At 34.8% G+C, this 14376-nt stretch overlaps 1 protein-coding gene across 2 annotated transcripts in view; it reads left to right on the top strand.

Annotated features, from left to right (window-relative positions):
* The window catches only part of LOC129005169 (anoctamin-8-like), a 28782-nt gene that overhangs the window by 3644 nt on the left and 10762 nt on the right, over positions 1-14376 (top strand). For both annotated transcript variants that reach the window (XM_054433988.1, XM_054433987.1), the window contains exons 4-12: positions 1911-1998; positions 3333-3480; positions 3815-3931; positions 4180-4286; positions 5021-5206; positions 5813-5965; positions 6964-7099; positions 10140-10195; positions 14231-14305. In XM_054433988.1, coding sequence (XP_054289963.1) covers positions 1911-1998; positions 3333-3480; positions 3815-3931; positions 4180-4286; positions 5021-5206; positions 5813-5965; positions 6964-7099; positions 10140-10195; positions 14231-14305 — 1066 coding nt within the window. The remainder of the gene's footprint in view (positions 1-1910; positions 1999-3332; positions 3481-3814; positions 3932-4179; positions 4287-5020; positions 5207-5812; positions 5966-6963; positions 7100-10139; positions 10196-14230; positions 14306-14376) is intronic.

Below are 14376 nucleotides of genomic sequence, written 5' to 3'. Positions count from 1 at the left end.
CTCTTTCAATTGACATGGTTTACCCCCTGAGCTGAATTGATGACTATAATATACAATTACCTCGTCACAGTCACAGCTCCGTAGTTTCCGTTACGGCCGTTTCGGCATCAAAATGCCATCCTCAGATACATACATCCACCTGATTTGGCGTCGTCAAACTTGATATACACACGTAACACGATAACAAACATTTAAAACATAAAAAACGAAAGACAGGCCTTTCGCGCACATGATGAGTACGTGCACGGAAGCTAACTGGACAACTGCTAGTTCATCCCAGCCGTTGCGGTATTATCTCTTGGACTTTGATCTCTTGGCTTGCTTCGTTTGATGATGTTATTGAAAATAGTGTGAGATTTAAATTGTAGTTGGTCATTTAGTATGGATTCATTGTTGTATTTTATTTTATGGGCTTTATAAACCCCTTGGGGGGATTAACCCACAGCCACCTCTAATACAAGGCCCTTCTGGGTCCGTCTTCACACGTGCTAGGCTATAACTTAAATGAGAGTTTTGCTATTTTCACTGCTCTATAGATGAATGAAAGATATTTAAATGGCATTATAATACGGTAGTGGTTTTTGTACTAAAATACAAACATAATGTTTGTTTGCTTGTAGGCCTATTTTTTGTATTGTAATAATTGCCATGAACGTGAAAATGTCTTGTGAAACTTCCAATTGCAAATGAAAGAGTAAAATAAAAAATATCTTGGATTGTTTTAATATACCTAATTATTTTCATGTATAAATATTCATATTTTTGTTTTAGCCTACCTGACGAACCATAAGTCTAGATAGCTACGACAAAATGTTAAGTTTTCTTTTCTTGTTTGAAGGCCTACTGATTAAATCATCTATTTTCTTTGAATAATTATTATCTACGTTTGCCATTGTGGAAACGATCTCAGAAGCTCTCAAAAGCTAGGCCTTCATATGGCTTTCCACATTCATTATAATGTGCAAAATGAAGCTAATAATTCACGTCAATTTATTATTATTATTATTTATTTATTAATTATAGGCCTATGCTAATATACAGCCTTAATTGTTGCAAAATGAAGTAAAGTCCCCGACTTTGTTCTCTTTTGCTAGTCAAATTTATTCATCCTGATGTTGACTATTCTTTATCCTGTTGCCTTCCTCTTGTATGCTTTCTTCAGGAGTCTTTCTCTTTGTCATTTTTCGTGTATCAAGATACGAAGGTAAATTAGGAAAAAGTCTAGGTACGGCATTCTCACCTAAAACTGGCTTCTCGCATCTATTTTCGCACCAATCACCGTCTTTATTCTTGTATTTTTCCATAAAACTAAGGTCATCTTCGTGAAAATATTTCACGCAGACACGAGAATTGTTTGAAGGTGGCCAATCAGACCGAGGAATATCACGACTCCACTGTTGCTTACGCACCGGATCAAAATTGTGTTACGAAGCATGGAAGTAGAGCCAAAAAGAGATGTTTCTCGGTTGAGTAACAGAAACTGTTACTGTACAGATTTTTTCAAAGATATTATTTCACAGTTTTTTGTCTCTTATAAATAATTTATTTGATTTTAAAGACTGTACAACATCTTTGTATTTTTCATGTGTAATTGTGTTCAAATATGTATGTTATTCATTGTGATTCCTATCAAATACAACATTTAGCTATGTTTTAATGGAAAATAAATATGTTGACTACCATAATTTAATACAGTCTAGTATTTCAAAACCCTTTCCTATTTAATAGTACCCGGTTTGGGTATTAACCTAAATTTTACGTACCGTATCCGGGAAGCCTGCACTGATATCCTTTTTTCTGGTTAATCAGGACTTGAGTTTAGTGTCATTTACAGTAGTTTGATTTAAGCCCTTAAAATATTTAATATTTTACAAAAAAAATGTACATCAACACATTTGTTTCATGTGTAGGTTAATGAAAGCTGCAGAAGAACTTCATCTTCCCAAAGCTCTGCGGGCAGAGTTTGGTGGCGGACTTAAGGAGTTTGTTCAGGCAGAGGTATAAATCATTCTTATCAGCGATTTTGCTATTATTTATATGTTTTCAAATATTATATATACTACCCTAAAATTCCATTTACAGCTTTTTAGGTTCACTTTAAGAAGTAAGTGCTTTATGTTTCACACTAAATGGTGTCTATTTACATTTTCATAAAGCCTAAGATTTTAGTAGGTCTACCTTGCCAATCTTGTTTTATTATCATCAATTGGTTTGAAACAGTTTTTATTTCATTTTTTTATTGTGGCTCATGATTAGTTCCCTTTAGTGTCCTAAGATGTAGGCCTACAATTTTTTACTTGTTTGTTAGAACAGGGCTCTACTTTAATTTTTTCCTGACATAGGCCTACTAAGTTATATTGTGTGAAAATAAACAAATATTTGCATGTGTTAAAATAACACCGCCCCTCCAAAGCAGAACTACTGGCAACAGTGATATATTGTCGCAGAAAGACAAGGAGGGCTGCAGAAAGCCCAGCCTGCCTGAATAGTTGTATTTTAATTTAATTTAATTTTTGAAAAATTATTTATTGTCACAGACAATATTAGGGCCACATGGCCCACACTTAATCTGTATACATTTCTGCAGAAAAATGCTACATTACATTTAGTAACATTTGTTTTATATAAAATATTTCTGTAAAAAGTCGACAACTTTATTTTCTGCAGAAAGATTCTCCGTTCTTCAAACAGTAACGCTACAAAATGTCATACATTGAACAAAAGCTACGACGTCAATACTAAGTGCATCGTTCAGGAAGAACGCATAGAATAACTGAATTGAATTACCAAAGCGACTCAATGTAATAACAGTAGGTGTTTTCGAATCGATACAAGCGTTTGAAATCTTATTTATTTCCAAATGTTCATTAAAACTATCCCCACACATGGTTCACTTACATTTAAATCTAACTGCGTAAGCCCTTACATTTAAGTCCATTGCAACAAGTTAAAAAACGTTCTGCTTTGGGGCACCGCCGCCTAACTTAGTTCTGCTAAAAGTTCATAGTTCACACCAAGCTTCATGGTTCACCTCTTTTTAATCCATGCATACCTACCAATAGTAAGCAAATAACTGGTTGTAGTGCTCATCTAGTATTCGAAAAGACATTGATTTGATCCTGAAAATCTGGAAGCTTTTTGGTGGCTCAACACTGTAACTCAGCTGTTGTTAATAATTTTGCTTCTAATATGGTCCTGGCTGAAAAACCAGCTAACCTTACTTAGATCAATAACGAAGCTGTCATTTCATTTATTTAATGCAAACTTGTTCTTAGCTTAAAATCTGTGCGCTGGTGAGTCAGTGTCATATAAAATGAGGTTGTTGGTTTTAGGTTGACTGTTTTGAGGGAACAGAAGAGCCAGATCACTTCTTCACCACACAAGAGCGTCAGTGGCTAGTGCTACACCTCCTACAGACACTGAGAGCTACGGAGGGAGACGCCATCGCAGGACTCAAACTGATCGAGGGACAAGCCATCGGTGAGTGCATCTCATTTTATAATTAAAAACTTGACAGGAATGTTATTAGTGTCGGTTTAAAGCAATACAGTATTCTGTATATTAAATACATTCTACAAATTCTATTTTTATAAAGATCTTTTGGATTATTTAATACATTTAAAAGAACTGTACACTCTAGTGCCAACATTTATTGTGTATCCTGCATAGTTCAGGATTTTTTAAATTTGCCACTTCGTTTTAAATGTAATGTAGTTTTTTACCCCACAAGTGTTGTGCAGTGTAAGTTTTAACATTTCATAATATAAGCTAATACCATGATATAATTCCAACGTTACCTAATTGTTTCTTTCAGTTCCAAAGTGTCTTTCTGCTGGAATCATAGCACAAGTTTTCCCCCTCCATGATCTTGAAGCCCTTCGTAAGCTGCGGAACACATGGGTTCGATCATTCACCAGGACTCAACCTCTCGGTAGGTAACATACAGCAAAGGTTTGCATAGGTACTTATTTTCACCACAGAATCAGTACTTCAAGTTGTAACCTTCAAGATATAACCTGATTTAGCCTTAAAAAATCAAATACATTATAACATTAATACTTTAATACTTTCTGTATAGACCTAACTTTGACTATTTCCGTCATCTTACGAGTATAACTATGTAGCTGAATAGATATTATGCTCATTTCTGTTTTTAGATTACCTCTATTTTTGTTTCAGATGAAGTAAGCACCTACTTTGGTGTCAAGATTGCCATGTACTTCGCATGGCTTGGTCATTACACCACAGCTCTCATTGTGCCTGCTATTGTTGGATTTACGTTTTGGGTAAATATTTTATTCTGTTCTCTGGAACATTTTGCTTTGTTTGGAAAAGTTCACTGTCTCAGGGTTCCCAACATATTTAGGTCGGGCTGGGCCAACAGTTGGTCCTATAGAATTTTCGGACTGAAGGATAATTTTTCAGGCTTAATTTTTGATTGCAGAAAGTGTCTGTGTAGATTGTTCAAAAGAAAATAATTGATTTTGTCTCAATCGGGAGGATTGTTATGATTGCAGTTATGGCGGGAGACGATGATGACGTCAGGTCACAGAGATATAATCATCTCCCGCAATCGCACCAAATGCTTGAACATCTCTCACCATCAGAAAAAAATTTGAATATTCAATCATCCAATCTTTGTAGATGGTTTCTGCAATTGGAAATCAGCCCCTCAAATATGCACACCTCTAATGACACAACCCGAAATTAGTCCAAAAACTAGTTCTGGTCCAAACCAATCTCTGAACCCAACTCAACTCAAATGTTTCTGAGACCCATAGACCACTATTCTAAGGCAGTATTGTGATTTTTAGATTTAAGAAAAGCAACTATCTCACCTTAGTAAAAGTCCAGGTAGGTCACCGTAATTTCAGAAAACACAATATTTCGTCCCCTGGGAATTTTTGGCAAGTGTATACAGAGAGTTGGACTCGTTTTAAGGTAAGCTAGCTGCTCTTATTATGGAAATCACACGCTTAACAAAATTAAGGCATTTTAGTCAACTGATACTTTTCTACAGATTGGATTCGGTCGAGGTGACCAAGCCACTGAGGATGTCGGGTTTGTTCTGTTTGCGTTCTTCAACGTGCTTTGGTTCAGTGTTTACCTGGAGGCATGGAAGCGCTACTGTGCTGAGTTGGCGTACAAGTGGGGCACACTAGACCAGCGAGATGAACTACTGCAGGAGCCTCGACCACTGTTCTCTGTAAGTAGCACTGACTTTTCCCTCACCAAGTATTTTGTCTATGTTTTTTGTTTATTTGTTCTATTTTTAGATGAATATAAGTTCTACAACAAGTGCAAGCTACTGTACATTAGGTAAACTGAAACCACGATAGTAAAATTAAAATCGATTGAAATTAGCTAGGCTGGAGAATTGTCCATGTTGAGTTGGTGGTGACTAAAAACCATAGACTAGGCAGCATATTCGTCCTTCTTCCCCAACCTACATGAACGTAGAAAGACTACTACTGTATAAGGAGTTAGTAGCTCTGAAGGTTCTGTGTTTACACGGTTGCCTGTGAAAAATAATGGAAGTTGATTTAAATGTAATTGTAAAAACTAATTGTAAAACCCGAAACCTCTAAGATTGATTCACTTTGTGACTTTTGATTGCTTTATCAGTTTGTGAATTGTTCATGTTTTTATTTCACTATACATTTTCTTGTTTAATGTTTTGGTTGTAGGCCTACTAATTATTTGTGATTAGCCTATATCTTAATACTTTAATATTTTTTTATTGAAATGGCGACCATACAAAGTAGGTATTTTAAGCCAAGTATATCCTCAATAACTCAGCTGTTGTACACAGGGGCCCTTAGAAGTAAGCAAGGTAACTGGAAGGCTTGAACCCACTTATCCTGCGTGGAAGCGTAACGTGTTTCGTTATTTCGTCAGTGTGCCTGTGATAGCACTTTGCCTTGTCTGTGTCTTCATTGTTATGATGCTCAATCTCAAACTGCAGGTAATCGTAATTTTCGTTACTACCATATCGTACGTATATTTAGTTTCACTACCTATCTCTACAATAGTTGGTAGAACATGGAATTGAATAACGATTCAGTAATCTTTTTTATAAATGCGATACCATGAAGCATACATTATATAGCAGTGTCCAGGTTGTTGCCTGTTGCTGTTTCAGAACAAAAATTACTTAATTGAATCCAGTGCTTCTGTAATATACAATTTTCCTAGTTATTTACTAACTTTTAAACCATGCCAAACAGAAAGGTCAACGTTTGGCCAGATCATGAATCATCTTTAATGTTCCTATTAATCACAGTGCTTCTGTAAAAAATATTAAAATAGAATGAAAAACTTCCAATCACACCAATTCTATAAAAGCTTCGTATACTGTGTGTTTTTTACTTCATTTTGTAAGTTTTGTAGTTGCAGACTGTTGCAGCTAATCTATAACTATAACATATTGGATGACTTCAGAATACAAAGTCATCAGCATTATTATGTAAAAAATATAAGATAATTGATGCTATTCGGCACAAACTCTGTCCATGTAGCCCGATCATGGTATTTTCCTTCTTAAACTTTGTTAATTAAAGTTTGTTTCTTATAAACTTACTGTTATCTGGCGCATTGCAATGTTGTGCATTTGTGAATGACTGCATAATAATTTCTGTACCATTTGAAATATTTATTATTTTAACTTTTTTTCAGTAGATTGAGTGGATTTATGCCTGGTAGTCAGAAGGTCACTGATATGATCCAAAAAAAGTCAGTAGCTTTTTATTGTTCTAAACATGACCCTGTAATTCTTGATAATTGGCTTTAGAGGCTTTTCAGACTCAATTAACGTCTAATATTAGTTAGTAACAGATCTACAAAACACATCACTCCCTCGATTTTTTATATTTGTGTTAAAACTGGCCCATTTACATCTCAATGTTATTTGTAATATGTCAATATGTAGTCAAAATATAAAAACTTATAGATCACTTCCTACAGGATTGGTGGGACAGACAGATAGAAGCACAAGGATATGCATTCTGTCTGAGCTACTTACCCAAGATTATGCTAGCCATTGGAATCACATTGCTGGATGAGGCGTATTACAAAGTAGCTTGTTGGCTCAATGACAAAGGTACGTTTACTTCCCGCTAGTGACATACACGGGCATGACACCGGGTTAGCATAGAACTAGCTGCACTACTTGTCTACTGCCAAGAAATATATACCTCTGTTTTGACTCGCAAGTGTTTTTTTCATGTATCAAGTTCGTTACGTTTTGTGTTAGTTGAATCGGTACAATTTTGCAATGTGTGACTAATCAACTTTAGAGCTTAGATGGTCTAACCATAGTTGTAGATGGTTGTGAGTTAACCCTACCTGTTCAACTCTTATAATACCAAAATAAATTTTATTGCTAAAAACAAAAGCAGCAAAAGAGAGCTGTGTTAAAATTAAACTGTGATTCTGCTAAAGTTCCCTTAAAACATCTGAACTACGTTAGCCTACAGTAGGGATGGACAGATTGTATTTTTAATTTGAGACAGGACAACATTTGACAGTTTTTTCTATTGATGTATTGGTTCTATAAGACGGTTCTTGGTTCCAACAGTTCTTGGGGAAAAAACCAGGACCGAGTACCACGTTTAACCTATTGCTTACGTAACAGTACAGTAGCAGATTTTTCCACTGTGAAACAGTACTTTAAAACCATAACACTACTAGCTATCAACAGCTATAAACAGCTGTAAAATTTCCTTCATACATACAGTGGCTATAAACTATTATGGCCACACAGCGTCCCTAGTATCAGGAGATGAGCATGAGTGGACGTTCATTTGACCTCGGTATTTCATTTCTGCTTTATGTCTGTTCAGATAAATCTAATTGTAGTTGGTTTTTTACCGGAATGGAAAACCGTTTTCGGCCAAGAACTGAACCGTGAAAAAATTTAAAAACCGATAAAATTAAAATTACACATCACAAGTCTTCATTGCACTGATCTATGTCATCATGGCCATAATCCGTGATTGCAGTTCTATTGTTGTTATCTCCCGTGATCACAGAGATATGATCATGGTTACCTACCATAGCAGCGAAATCATGAAGATCTCTCACAATTGTGGCAATTTATGAACATCTCTTGAGATGGCAGAGACAACAACATCTTGTCTGCAGTGAAGAAGTCTTCCACGATCACGGACACATCATTTATCTTCTCTCAAAATCGTGGCCAAACCATTAAAAGCTCACATGGTCATGGACATATAATTGTCACTCGGGATTGTAGCATAATTTCTGACGATTGGAACTGTGCCGATTTTAAACCACATGGTTTAAAATCCGCGCCAAGGCAAAAGACAAGTCCGTCCAACCATGACGTAGTATGGATTGGTACGAGAGGGAAGGACTGAAACTGTGCCATGCGCAAAACTTCACTCGGAGTTGCACCACCATCAACTAAGGTTGCGTGTCGCCGGTGTAGGGCAATTTTATCATTATATAATTGGCAGCTCGGAAATTCGCGTTCGGGCAAAAATTGTACGTGCATCAAAATGACAGCAATTGTCAAAATTTCCCCGAACTGCAATTGGGAGAAGTGTTTTATAAGTTTTAAGCCGAATCAGTTGAGATTGCCGGATTGATTGTTGCGTTCGTGAGGAGATTTGTACATGCATCATCGGATCGCAAATGTCAATTTCTTATCGATTCGTAAATTGTTCTGACGGTATTTTCAATTGAATCAATATCAATAAGTAAAGAATAACATCAGTAAATAAGTAAAGATTTTTCTTTTTTTTTCTTTACAGAACAAATTCTAAATTTTGTCCTGAATTAAATATACTCCCGCCCAAAGACAGAAATATATTTCCCCAAAAAATACCTGAAATCTAATTCCAGTTACCGTGGAACTTTTGTTTCAAAGGAGCATGAGAGAATAGTAATAATTAAATTAAATCAATGCACATAAATGTTTGTATAATAGCTTTGACTATTGTATCCAATAGTCAATGATAATATATTTTTAAAATTTCTTAAACCAAAACAAAACAAAACATAATAATTAGAATTTCTGTTTGGTTGACTTTTTACCAAGGTTTTTGTTTTCGAATAATTCAGCCTAATACCACATGTTATCAAAGATATTTCTAAAATAACCTATTTTTTATGAGGCTCCTCTGTAGTTAAATTTGTTCAAAACATCAATTATCATCTTATAAACTTAATTATTCCTTCTTTTGCAATTTACTTACTCTAACTCTTACTCCCATGGCCATCGATACCCAAGGTGGTATTTGGCCTCGCCAACTGAATGCAGTCCACTTCTTCCGATCTTCAGCATCTTTTGCAAATTATTAGTTTTTAAACCTCTTTGGTTGTTTCAAGCACATTCAGTATTGCAACAACACATTTTGGCCAGAGTAAAAAAAAACTATATTTCCAAAAATACATAAATTAGAAGGCTACGAAAGTTGTTGCAAAGTGCATTGTTCTTGAAATTTGTAAGCTTATTGAATTGATTTAGGTTTGGTGCTATGATATATATTTAGTACTATAGGGCTGTTGACAGGAGGTTGTTTTATAAAAATTCAATCATTAGCATTCATAATTGGTACACTGCATCACTTCTTTGTTAGGAAACACAAGCATTGTATATTTTTAAGGATATGATCCTAGGCTCATTTCTAGAGTCATTCTAGACTCAGTGACCTCATTTCTTTGTTTTCATTTTGCAATATGAAACAAATTTACTGATTTTTCCTTCTACTCTACTCATATTCCTAAAACGCCTTTTTACTCAACCTGTATAAAACAATCTTAATCAACAGTTAAAATTTTTGGCCTTTGGGCGATGACCGTGTCAAAAAAGATTGAAAACTTCCATCCGCCTGGTAAAATATTCACCCATTTTTATGTTCAGAATTTTAGTTGAATAGAACAGTTTAATCTATTTACTCATAGTCTTCACTTGAAGACATGCTTTTTACTACAAATGTACAGTCCTGCTACCACAAAAGCATGTCTATAAAGTTTGTTATGTTTAAAATTTGTCCTCTCCAAAATATCGAAGATCCCTTTCAACTTTTCTGTCTCTAGCGACGGACATTTCTAATCCCTGTCCACAGCCCTGGCTAGGTAAGGCAGTCAGTTGATGTGTCGTATGTTTTTAACAGAGAACTACAGACTAGATACGAAGTACGAGAACCATCTTATCGCCAAAGTGGCCGTGGTTTGTATCTCAGCTAATAGCCTGCATGTTCCCGCTGATTTACTGTTTACCCTCAGTCCAGCAAGTAGCAGTACACCAGCATTAAAGAGGGCAAAAATACGCCATATGATAGATATTAAACAAAATTAAATTTTGGTTTCATAAAAGTTAAAAATAACACATGTTTGAAACTCCTGGTTTGTGTTTCAAACTTCAGTACAAGAGGAACGGATTTAATCCTTGGCACATCAAAGTAAATTAATTGGTTTTAACTACTTCTTCTCACAATATTTTTTTTTCCGTCTAAACTTCATAGGCATGGATAAGAAATGTAAGCAAAAACTTATTATATGTTGAAGTAAAAATAAATTGCCAGTTTAATCATTATTTCTGACCGAAAGTTTTTAGGAGGATACTACTCACAACTTCCATTTGAAGTATGGTTACGTTTGGGAGCGATTTGGTCTAGTGGTAGAGTGCTAGACTTCGGTCCAGAGGTCCCGAGTTCAAATCTCACCAATATCCTTTATATTTTATCTAAATAATAATGCTGCAACCCTCTAAAACTATAGCCTGAAGTAATGTGAAAACTCTTCTGAGCCTGAGCCTAGCGTAGGATGTGAAGGTGGGACATGAAAAATGTTGTAGTGTTAGTGTAAAGTCCATACCGGTTGTACTGCTGCTTGTTGAATTGTCTGTTGTCAACAGCTGTTCGCCTGATGTAGGAATGTCGCTGCGTAATCGCTTCTCAAACCACTCAGCTTCCAACTGTTGCAATCTGTTGTTAGTTGTACGAATTTGGTGACTTTCAGGAACTTGTTTCTTTATTTTCATCCACATGTAAACCTAAAATTTAACCAGGTGACATTGTAAAACTATTCTAAAATGCAAAACCAATTAATTAGCTTGATTGATCAAATGTTTTTGATGCTCCTCAAAGTACTTAGTTTTATTTTTTACTCAATACCCCAATGAAATATGCAGGTATAATTTTAATTGGATAAAACCAACACGTTCTTGACACTTTTAGGTAATGCTTAGTTTAACCACAAGAAGGTAATGGGTATCTTGGGAATGTCTTACAGCTTTAATTTTCCTAAAATCCATTTTAAATTTTTATAAACAATTTCTTTGATATTTTATTTTTACTTCATTTGTAATATTACATTTATGCTTGCAAAACCACATTACACTAACGTAGTAAAAAAATCTTGCACTGTTATATGAATCACATATAATTTTATTGGTTCATTTTCTTAGTACCTACCTTAATTACAATTGTATATAAAATGAGCTTACTAACCTGTCTTCAATCAATCCTATGTTTGTGTCGTGCTCGTGATGACCATAGTTTCGGGCTTAAAACACTATTTTCAAATATTCAGTAGTCAAATCGCAAAACCAGCTGGTTTTGTCCTTGGCCGGCCTAGCGCTATTGTACATAGTTTTTGTAGATCTAAATTTTTCCACTGTATGTGACACTTCAATGTAAAAAGAAGTACAATATGATGGAATAAACTAGAACGGATGAAAAATTGTTGAGCCTCTTTTTTATTTGGCATCAACTAATATTTTGAATCCCCAATAACTTTCATTGGAGTGGGGACAAAGTTTAATTAACTGTTTCTCTAAACACCTCGGTATTTGTAATTAAAGTTAAAATAAAGCACTTCCAAATAATGTAGGCCTATTTGTCATTGTGGCATTCAAACACTTTATATATTATATGCGTTTTGTACTGTAGGTAAATACCGGGTGTCCCAAAAAGAATGGATCAAAAGTAAACAGACATGAACACGTTATTCTTGAAGATAAAAAGTTAACTTTATATACATTTTATTTCTTAACTTTCTAAGTTTTTCCTAACATGATTTCACCGCCGAACCTCTACATGTTCTCCGTTGTTCGCTCGGAGAAAGTCAAGGCGGTGTTTAAGCTCAGACCCCACATTTGGTCGCATTTCATTGGATATTTTTCCAAAGTCTTCCCTTATCTTTGCTTTAAGATCATCTAAGTTTGAGATCGGCAGGTTATACACTTGATCTTTCACAAATCCCATACAAAAAATGACATGGCGTAATGTCTGGAGATCTAGGAGGCCACCGTATGGGACCGCCGCGACCAATCCAACTCTCTGGGAAGGTTTCATCCAGTGACAAGTGACTCCCTCACAAATAATGTCCAGTGCGGAGGAGCACCATCTTGCTGGAATATCACGATTGGTGGTTGGAAAGCCTCTAATTAAGGATAGGCATAGTTCTCCATTATGTCGAGGTACACGTTTCCAGTAACTGTTTGCTCATGAAAGAAAAAAGGGCCTATTAACGTGTCATAAGCAATGCAACACCAGACGTTCACTTTGGGACTGTCTTTTACATGTTCACGGACAAAATGCGGTCATTGTGAACCCCATATCCTCACATTATGTTTGTTTACGTTTTCGGAAGTGTGAAAGGTTGTTTCATCAGAAAAAATTTGTTTCAAAAATTGGTCGTCTTCAGCAACTTTATCCAGCACATTAATCGCTTTTAACTGCACATTCATAATGCAACTGTGAGGTTTGTTTATGTTTTGAAAATTCAAGCATGAACAGCTGATTTTTGTTGAATCATACTAAAAAAACTTTAAGATGTCAGCTTTAAAATAAGCCATACTTGACATTCCTACGACCCTCAATAACACGTCTATTAAGCTGTAGATTTGATCCATTCTTTTTGGGACACGGTGTATTTAAAATGTTCCATTTATTACATTGTTTACTAGAAAAAAGACTTAAAAACTAATTTATAACATAAGAACAAATCACACAGTACAAGTTTTTATTTGGTTTTATTTTGCAAAAAAATACTGTAGCTCTCACCTTGTAAATTTCCTTAAGTAGTTTGCCTTCATCATGTGTAGTAGAATAAAATCAAATCTCTCGAATTTTTTTTGTATTTTACGTCTTTTTTCTTATTTTGCCAGTTTTATTATCACCTGCCTGCAACTGTTGACTTTTTATCCTTGCATTTTAATTTTTGTAATTTAAGTATTTTGAAATTTTGTGGAATAAAGTTTTGTAGAAACTAATATCATTTAAATAAAAAATATGATTAAATATGTAATAATAACTATGATAACGATACAAGGTATATACAATAAACAATAAACATAAACAATAAAGATAACATCAATAACAATTTTATACAATCATAAAATATTGCTGACCTGGTCCCTAGGAAATAAATGTATTGAAAGAAGGGTAAGTTTGTTTGAAAAATCCGAGAAAATTTGGTAGTGTGTCTTTGACAAGGTATATTTCCAAAAGTCAATGGTATCATGAAAAGCAATCTATTAGTTCAACCATATATTAAACATACTCCCTTAGTAGATTTGCATCCTTATGGACCAGCTGAAGACAATTTTATTGTTAGTTCCCTCCGGTGCCGCAAGGATCGTGTTTTGGTTTACAATTCGTATCTTGTTAGTTATTTCAGTTATGTAAAACCTCGTTTGACCAAATAAAACAAACTAATCATAAACAATAGCTCGTCCCCTGATTGTATAACCCAAAGTTAAAGTGTAAATCATAAAACTAACCGTAAAATAAGATAAATTTTATTTAGTCAACACTACCGTCCAGGTCACCAAAATGATAGGCATGAAACCTTTTTCATGCTGTTGAGCTTCAAAATTTACAAAGGGATGAGAAATCTACTTGCGTTGGTTAGCCTATGGTTAAACAGTTGTTTTCAAAAAAACCTTCAGCTGTTTTAATCTGTACAACTTGTTCTAAATTATAGAATCCACAACATATTAACCAAACTACTACAATTGCTAATGAAACACTAAGTTATGATCAAGAATCATTAAGTCTATGTAAGACTGACATGTCTTACAAAATGTCAGTTGATGACTTGCTGTAAACCGCCAAACTTGAACAAAAGAATTGAAAATAAAATCATTAATTTTCAATATCTTGCTATGATTCCTTTTAAAAAATGTGTCTTGTTTCAGTGATAAAAAATTATATACAATGAAATTTAACAGGTCCTAATTATTTTTGTTGGTTTTCAGTTCCAGTTTGTAAATTCTTTTCTCTCCCTTTTCTACATCGCATTTTATCTTCAAGATCAAGAAAAATTAAAAGAGGTGAGTAATGGTTTAACTCTAAGAGTCCTTGGAGACTAGCGGCCATCTTGGATTCTTTCAAAGAGCTGTTG

The sequence above is a fragment of the Macrosteles quadrilineatus genome, unplaced genomic scaffold, assembly GCF_028750875.1.
Source record: "Macrosteles quadrilineatus isolate MER2022 unplaced genomic scaffold, UCM_ALF_1.0 Scaffold_17__1_contigs__length_3442018, whole genome shotgun sequence".
In the NCBI taxonomy this organism is placed as follows: domain Eukaryota; kingdom Metazoa; phylum Arthropoda; class Insecta; order Hemiptera; family Cicadellidae; genus Macrosteles; species Macrosteles quadrilineatus.
This window is presented reverse-complemented; position numbering and strand designations above follow the sequence as displayed.